This window comes from Myotis davidii, unplaced genomic scaffold, assembly GCF_000327345.1.
Source record: "Myotis davidii unplaced genomic scaffold, ASM32734v1 scaffold370, whole genome shotgun sequence".
Classification (NCBI taxonomy): domain Eukaryota; kingdom Metazoa; phylum Chordata; class Mammalia; order Chiroptera; family Vespertilionidae; genus Myotis; species Myotis davidii.
In genome coordinates, this window is record NW_006288615.1 from 17,888,122 (window position 1) to 17,897,670 (window position 9,549).

The 9,549-nt window shown below is 39.1% G+C and overlaps 1 protein-coding gene across 1 annotated transcript in view; it reads right to left on the reverse strand.

Moving 5' to 3' along the window:
* Positions 1–7,377, reverse strand: part of LOC102771998 (cytochrome b reductase 1) — a 13,035-nt gene extending 5,658 nt beyond the window's left edge. The window contains exon 1 of the mRNA XM_015561993.1: positions 7,171–7,377. Coding sequence (XP_015417479.1) covers positions 7,171–7,329 — 159 coding nt within the window. The 5' untranslated portion in view covers positions 7,330–7,377. The remainder of the gene's footprint in view (positions 1–7,170) is intronic.
* Between the last annotated feature and the right edge of the window lie 2,172 nt (positions 7,378–9,549).

The window sequence follows — 9,549 nt, forward strand, 5'->3', positions numbered from 1 at the left end:
CACGACTTCAAATCTTGGTCTGACTTCCTGTATCCCCTCCACCATACGAGATCTCTCCCAGAACACTTCACATACTCACTGTCTACCACATACTCAGTGGCCAGTCTTTCCCTGTAAGATTCATGTCTCTTTGGACCCATGCTTGTCTTGTGAAGCAGTGTGTCACCCACCGCCTTACAAGGTATCCAACACCTAATAGGTAGTTAACTCTGTTGAATAAATTATTGGATTCATGAATAAAATTTCACTGACATAAAAGGCATGTTCTCAACCACAAAGGTGCATATGGTCTATAGCGGAAATGAAAAATGCCATCTTCAGGTCATAAAGGAGCCTACCAAAGATTTGCATTTCTAAGAACAACAGCTGACTGCATCGTTCCAGTATCTTAAGCCCTATACTGAGCCTTTCCATGTATTGTTTGGCTTTGATTCTTATGAGGTTGTGAAGAATGTACCACAAGACTTCATTTATAGATAAGCAAACTAAGTCCACAAAAGATTAGTAACTTGTCCAATGTCACCAGCTACAAATATACAAGTAGGTGAACCCGATTCAAACCAAGGTCACTTTGATTCCAAGTCCTGCGTTGTTAAACAGGGCCTGCTCCCTGGATCTGAGCAAGGAAGAAGCCAGGGGCCCACATCAGCCTGCGAAACACAGTCCTGACGTTATGAAGTGGCATTTCTGAGAAACCTCGTTAGCACACAGGTAAAACAGCACAAGGTAAGAATCTGGATATTTCAGAGAGAAAAAGGGAACCTTAAGACAATTAAACATGTATTTAATTCACCCAAGTTTAACATTAGGAAGTTATGGATGTCATTAACTACATGCATAGATTAAAGAAAAAAAAAACTATTGTCATCTCAGCAGACACAGAAAAGCATTCAATAAGATTCTACATTCATTTATGATTCGGAAAGAAAAACAAAACCATTTCCCAAACTGTAATAGGAAGAAATGTGAAGCACCTCTACTCAGTAGTAAACTATTGAATCTTTCTCTTCAAAATAAGAATAAATGAAGATGTTTATCTCTTTCTATTCTGTACTTCTTAAATCTATATATTTCTATATACCTCAATTCTTCTATACTCTTCAATTCTATACTGTGCAGAGGAAAAGGTATATGATAAATCTGGCATTGCAGGTAGGTAACAAGGACAAGGACAATTCAATAAATGGTGCTGGGGAAACAGCTTACCCATATGGAAAAAAAACCCACGAAGCTGGACCACAACATCACATCATACACTAAGCTAATTCCAGATGAATTAAGTACTTAAATATCAAAGCTAAAACTTTAAGACTCTTGATAGCCAGTGGTTCTCAAACATTAGTGTGCGTCTGAGTCACCAGGAGGGCCTGTGAAAGCACATTTTTCTGGGCCCCACCCCACAGTTTCTGACCCAGCAGGCCTGGAGTAGAACCTGAGAACCCATTTTGAGTTCAGGGTAGAGAAGGTTTTCATAAACAAGTCACCGAAACAAAACATAATAACCTTAAAAGAAAACATGATTCGTGTTTTCTTAAAATTGAGAATTGATTTTAAAAATACTAACAAAAGAGGAAAAGTACAAGCTTCAAATTGGAAGACATATGCCATACATATAAAAGGAATTTGAAACAGAACTACAAATGTTTAAGAAAAGGAAAAAAGAAACTTTTTTTTAAAATGGGCAAAAGACACGAACAGGTGTTTTTTTATTATCGGTGAAATAAACATCAAAACCAAAAGAAGACATCATTTTATACCCACTAGCTTACAATAATTAAAGCATTTGAACACAAGAGTAATACTTTTATGTCAACAAAGGAGGTTTAAACCTGGGGGCGCGGGGGCATTTGAAGAGGATGCATGTTGACAGGGATGTGCCATATGGGAACTCTGAGACCCTGCTGGTAGGAACATAATTGGGATCAAACAATTTAGCATTTTTTTTTTAGGCTCTGTCTATAATTCCACTCCTAAGTATATGTCCAGAGAAACCTTTGCATATGAGAGCCAGGAAATGTGTATCTGAATGTCAAATGTCACAGAGAATAATTGAAAATAACCCAAATGTCTAATAGCATGAGAATGAGTAAGTAAATTTGTGGTATAGTTATATAATGGAACACAAAAGTAAAAATGAACGAGCTAGAGGAAACAAGATAGTTGCATCAGTACAATGAAAAGAAAGGTTGCAAAAGAATTAAAACATAGTTACATTAGACTACATATATTATGAGACTTTTAAAAGTTAAAGGAAAACTAACCAATATGTTGTTTAGGGATTCACAGTATGTGATAAAATTATAAAGAAAAACAGAGAGTGAGAAAAGAAAAAAAAAACTTCAGGAAAATGGTTACCTTCAGGGGTTGGGATAGGTGGAGAGATGTGGGATCAAGGTGGGTCGGGATTCTATGTTTTCCAAATTAGGTTGATGGTGGAATCATGGAAATCAATTTTATTATGATACATAATTTCAATATACATACAAGAGGTGTTTTGTTGAATCCTCACCTGATGATATTTTACCATTAATTTTTAGAGAAAGTGGAAGGAAGGGGGAGAGACAGAGACAGACTTGGGGGATGGGGCCTGCAACCAAGGTATGTGCCCTTGACCAGAATCAAACCTGCGACCCTTCAGTCTATGGGCCAACACTCTAACCACTGAACAAACCACCAAGGACCGTGGTCGGGCAAACTGCGGCTCGAGAGCCACGTGCGGCTCTTTGTCCCCTTGAGTGTGGCTGTTCCTAAGCCTTAGGAGTACCCTAATTAAGGTAATAACAATGTACCTACCTATATAATTTAAATTTAAAAAATTTGGCTCTCAAAAGAAATTTCAGTCGTTGTACTGTTGATATTTGGCTCTGTTGACTAATGCGTTTGCTGACCACTGATTAGGACAAGAGTTTGTTATTTTTAAATAGTGATCCAGAGGCTAGATCTTACAAGTAGAAAAGAATTCTACACTTGAAATGCTTTATGACCCATAGATATACAGGAGGAAGTGTATTGCTTGTATTGTTTTCCTGCCTGCCTGACCTTCCCTCCTTCCTCAAAGGACACAACCAGACTTTGTGAGTGAAGTGCACAGCAGAGTGGGCGTAAGCGAGCCACAAGCAGGCTGCAGCTCTCCACCCACAGTGGCAGCTAGGAGAACCTCCGCTTAGAACTCTTCTAGTTCAGAAAGAGAAACCACTTCCCCTTTTTACTCTTAACCTAAGAAATCTGGTAGAAACACATCTCTGTCAAAGCTGTATTTTTATGGCTCGTGTATTTTTTCAACTAAGGATATGGAGGCAGGAATCTTTGTGAATCGTAATAAGGACAGAGCTGGGCTCCTATCAAAGGTGAAGAAAGCAAGTTTAGAATTGGTTTCTTTCCATTGGGAAAGGAAATGTTTTTTCATTTTAATTTCTTCCTGAGCACACCTGGGTGATCTGTTCTGTCACTTCTACGGACAAGCAATGCAAATACTGAAAAACAGCTTTTATGCAATAACCACAAAAATAAAGCTGGAATGTAGTCATTTTTTCCACAATAGGAACAGGAAGCCATTCACCTGGCTCCTGAAGGAACAGCCAGAAGACAACAAGCACGACTCGAGTGCTCACAACTGTGGTGAGATGTCATTTGCTTAATTTAGCTTAAAAAGTCATGTATGTGTGGTTTGTATGTAACATATGTGGCTTACTTCTGTTTCAAACAAAAGAGCTACACACTCAAGTCAAACAAGATATAGTTTAAAAATTAATAATCCCCCAACCGACCCTACCCACCCCCACAGTTATAGCAGTTTGGTATATATTCCCATACCTTTCTTTGAACATCTATACCTATATGCTTTTTTCCTCCCCTCTCCCATTTTCTACACACTTTACTCTTCAGTATTGTTTACACTGACGTGCATACCATGGATTTCACTGCTGATCAGTAGATATAACTACATTCTTTGTAATAGCTGTATAACTGCCAACAATATGGATTTACCACAAATGATTTAACCATTCATTTCTTTATTTGGACATTTATTTTGCTTCCCGCTTCCTGCCTATACAAACAATGCTACACTAAAAACCCTTCTTAGAGTTCCTTATACCATGATGGTAGGGAGCAGCTATAGGGTCAAGTCTCAGACTGACCTGTGGCTGAGCCACCTACAAGTCCCAGCTTGGAGGGCAGAGCCCTCCTAGCACAATTAAGCTTGACCTTATAGGCCTCCCTTGTTCCTGGGTAGCTAATGGGCTGTGGGAGGTGCAGCAAGTGCTACCAAAACAAGGCTTGAGTAACAAAATAGATTTGAAACTCACAAGAAGATTGTAAACATGTTGACCACTCACCTTGTTTTGCTTTGTGTGATCTGACTATAAAATAAAGCTTGGCTTACAGGCTGTGTCACTGTCGCCTCATCCAGGCACAATGATCCTACCTAGCCCCAACTGTATTCTCTTGTCTGTCTTCTTTAATCCTTCACCGTCCCTTCTCAGGTTCCCCCCTGACCGTGCTGGACACGGTTCAGACAATATGTTATTTCTGCTCCCCACCAAAGAGTAAGTGCACCATTGCTAGGTCAAAGAGTAAGTGCACCATTGCTAGGTCAAAGAGTAAGTGCACCATTGCTAGGTCAAAGAGTAAGTGCACCATTGCTAATGGAGGGGAACACAGAGAGGACTATAGGAGCTGAGGACAACCCTCAGCCAACAGCCAGCAAGGAACCAGGTATCTCAGTCCTACAGCCGCAAGGGAGTGGACTCTGCCAAAAACCTGAATTAGCTTGCAAGCTGATTGTACCCCCAAAGTCCACCTGTAAGAGCCCAGGCCAGCTAACACCTTAATTTTGGCCTTGCGAGACCCAAAGCAGAGAAAACAGACAAGCCAATCTGGACTTCTGATATACGGAAACTGTGAGGTAATAAATTGGTGTTGTTTTAAGCCACTACATTTGTGGTAATTTGTTCCGGCAGCAATAATAAACACTAACACAACTGTTCATGGCTTTTTTTTGGATCTTTATTTTTCTTTTCTTGGTTTATTTTGCTATTCTTTTTAGTTTCTTAAGTGAATACTTAGTTTATGTATTTTAAGTTTTCTTTCCAAAAAAAAAAAGTTTATACGCCTATATTTCTCTGAGAACCCCATTTCAGCTAAGACCCATAGACTTTAGAATAAGTATTCTCTTTTTTGCTAATCCCTAAATATTTCTTAATTTTACATATTAAGATATAGAGCAGAGTATAAATTAATTTTTAGAAAAATCATCCAGATTTAAAAGCATAAATTTAATCATGAGAAGGCATATCTGGTTTAAAAAGCTTTTTAGTTTTAAAAGCTTACTACTACTACTACTACTACTACTACTACTATTCAAGGAATGCTTATGTGTTTAGAAAAGAAAAAGAAAAATAATGCACATCTTTCCAGATGTTCAAACAATGCCTTGTCATATAACTAACTCAGTAAAGGCATTTGTTTAGCTACTGTGCTCAGGAGCACAGAACCCTTTCACAGCGAAGCTACAAAGGGTTTGGGTAATTTCCACGCCCGTCCTCAGAAATACAGCCCTCCACTGCGAATGCTCAAACACGAGCTGAGTGATCATGGGGACATCATGGAAACAGAACCAAGTGCCATTGACTGTGTAACCTGGGCATCCTCAGCACCATGAAGGCTACGTCACTAAAGGACTGCGTAAGGTGCGTAGATGCTCCCCACAGTGTTCGGGCTCTAGAGGTTTCCTCTGTGCTCCTCTCCTGTCTGGCACCTTTCCACTCCCCAGACCCTACCTCTGGGCATGGTAATGCAAACTTAAATAATTAATAGTGTCATATAATTAACTTTAATTAACATTCAAAAAGCCTTAAGCAGAAAAGTGACAAATAAATGCCTGGTAAGAGGCTGAGTGATCATGGGGACATCATGGAAACAGAACCAAGTGCCATTGACTGTGTAACCTGGGCATCCTCAGCACCATGAAGGCTACGTCACTAAAGGACTGCGTAAGGTGCGTAGATGCTCCCCACAGTGTTCGGGCTCTAGAATTCTGAGGTGGCGCAAAGGAAGTGGAGCAACGCCAGGCGAACCAACCACTGCAAGTGGAAGAGGCAGCTGAAAAAAGTCCTAAGGAAATGACAGGGGGTGAAGAGGTTCCCCAAAGCAACTGTCCCCATGTCAGTATTCCCTGCAGTTGTTATCCATCCACTTTGAGATATTTTCCTTCTTCTTCCTGACCAGGAAGATCATGTTTGCTGTAAGGTTTCCTCTGTGCTCCTCTCCTGTCTGGCACCTTTCCACTCCCCAGACCCTACCTCTGGGCATGGTAATGCAAACTTAAATAATTAATAGTGTCATATAATTAACTTTAATTAACATTCAAAAAGCCTTAAGCAGAAAAGTGACAAATAAATGCCTGGTAAGAGGTCCTTTTTTTGAGAGGTCATACATTCATATATTTTGTAAATTCACTCCAGTTTCTTACTTTTCTTTCTACAGAAAACTGTAGTTCACAGTGATGTCCCAGATAAGGAAGTTGAATGTATACTGTACTAACTAAAGAAAGGAAGTAAATCAACACAGTTTACAAAGATTTTTCAACAAAGTGGTTAACACCACAAGGACTTTTAAAATTTACCTTTTCTTTAGTGACCTAGAACAGCCAAATCCCTATCACTCTCCAATAACTTATGTTTAAATATAATGCTGTCCAAAGTATGAATTCTTAGTAAGTGAGGACAGAGGAAAAATAAAATAAACACTGAGTCTTCAAACTCAAAGAATCAACGAGATACAAATTCATCTTTTCATGCATAAAGTTAAATCTAGAAAACAGATGTGATTGAATGTGGAAAAGAAAGCTATAGCTCTTGTCTGTGCTAGTTTATTCAGCACATGAAACTTGGAAGTCCCAGCAACAGCAGTCTAGATGTGATCTGTGGGCAATTTCCCTGAAGATACATATGCCCACATTTAGAATCTCACATTCAGGCTCACAGGCTGTGAATACTGCAGGTCCCAAGCCCCCGCAAGGGGAAATACTTATAATGGAAACAAGTGGAACAAGGACTAGTGGGAATGAGAAGATGATTTCCAACAAAATATTAACATATAGAAAACATCTACAGTATCTGAACTGCTTTACTTTTTACACCTTGTTTATAAACTTACTGAGACACTGACCTGTGACATGAAGAGTATGACAGCTGTCAGTCCAATCCAGCTATGTAGACTGTACATATTGGGGATGTTCAGCGTATTGTGGAAGTCAAAGACAGCCACCAGAGAAATAATGGCAAGAATGGCTGCAACGAAGTGTAACCCCGCGTGGATGGATTTCATCAGGAGCTTGCTGCATTTCCAGGTCCATGGCAGTCTGTATACAATGATGGCTACAGGGAGACAAGGGGGGACAGAATGTGGGTGTGTGTTTTTTTAAATCCACACGATGCACAGTTTGACACACTGAACACTCCCTTCCATGGAACCCTTTCCTCTTGGTTTCTGCTTCTACCCTCTTCCCACCTTTCAACGGTTTTTCTTGGGCTCTTTTGCTGGCTTCTTCTTTACTCCCAACTTGTGACCAAACTTTGGTGCCCCCAGGCTCAGTCCCAGGGCTGTCCTCCTGCTCTTGCTGTGGGTGACCTCATTCATTCTTTCACTGAGATGCCACCTACATGGCAGGGACTCCGGAACTTTAACCTCCAGCTCAAAACTTTCTTCTGAACTCCAGACCCACATCATCCAACAGCCTCTTGACATCCATATAGATGCCTCCTAAATATCTCAGACTTCACACATCCAAAACTAAATTCTTAATCTTGTGACCTGGTTTCTTTCTAGAAATGTTTTAGTTTGATAAGAAAAAGGCAGACTAAGGATGAGAAAAATATGCAAAAAGATTTAAATAAGACAAAAGAGTCTATCCAAGTGGCTAATAAACATAAAAAAGACATAAACTTCATTATTCAACAGAGAAATACAAATTAAAATCAACTGAGAATACCTCTACCCCATATCTGAATGACGATACGGAATATTGAAGCGGATGTGAAACAATCAAAACTCTCATGTTATGCTGATGGGAGCTTAAATGAGAACAAAGACTATGGAATTTAGCAGTATCTACTTCAGCTAAAAGTAGGCATACCTTAGAATCCAGCAATGCCACTCCTAGGTATACACCCCAAAGAAACATGTTCACCAAAAGACATGCACTAGGATATTATTAGAACTATTTGTAATGGTCCAACCTGGAAACTCCCCAAATGCCCATCAATAGAATGAATAATAAAGTGTGATATATTCATTCACATCACTTAATAGAGCAAAGAAAACAAATAATTTATAACTAGAACATCATCCAACAAAATGGATCAATCCCAAGAAACAAGATATGAACAAGTATGTGTTGTATGAGTCAATTTATATGAAGTATAAACCCAGGTAAGACTCATCTACGCAATAAGGAAAGTCAGGCTAGTGGTTGCCCTTGTGAGGAAGAGTTATAGCAATTGAAAGGGAATACACAGGGGTTTCTGTTAATATCCTCTTTTTCAGTCTGGGTGCTGGCTACATACCCAGATTCATCAAGCTATACATTTACATGTACACTTTTTGGCATATAGATTAAATTTCAACAAAGAAGATTTTTAAAACAGGTGTTTTTTTTTAAGTGCCCTGATTTAAATAGTGGATTACACGGCCAGCTTGCAACTACTTTTTGTGCTGAAGACAATACCTGCCTCACCCCACCTCTTTAGTCCATGTCAGAGAAAATGCAGAGACCTGGAGATGTATGGCCAGTTGAAAAAGTTTAAAGAATGCTTCCTTGGAAGATGGATCCCACTACATCAGCAGTGTATCATGTAGATTTCCTCATTCTAGCAAGAAAAATAAAAGCTTCTTCCCACCAAAGATATTTATGAATTAAATATATGAAACTTCATAAAATCATAAAAATGTAAGGGATTCCATTTTCAGACAGAAACATGTCTAAACCCACAAAGACAGATGTGGAGTCAGCCTCTTTAAAGCTTCCGCACGAGGTGTCATAATCATCGTATCAACCAAGCTCCACCCTAGGGGAAGGAATCTCAGATGAGGGAGGGAACTTGAAGATCTTGTAGATAATACACTGAAATGTGTTTGCTTCAAAAGCAAGTTATGAAGAGTAAATCACAAAGCCTTTTCTCCCCAATTTGAATGATATTACATTAAAAATTTCCAAAATCAAAACTAATCTCTGATGTTGAAATCAGGCGTGATTATCATGACTGAGAGGAGTTATAAGGGTTACCGGGGGATTCTGGTGCACTTGGAATAGTGTTTCATGATCTGGGTTCATGAGTGTGTTCATGTTATAAAAAGACATCATTTATGATTTAAGTACTTTTCTTCAATAAAAAGTTTACCTAAAAAAAAGAGTTATCAAAAAATTCAAAGACAACTGTGTTCCCAGTGAAAACTTTTTAACTCTTCTCAATCCTATAGGCATCCGAGGGAAATGTGTCAAATATTCCATAAAACTGAGATCTACCCCCATTGGGTACTGAAACTTGA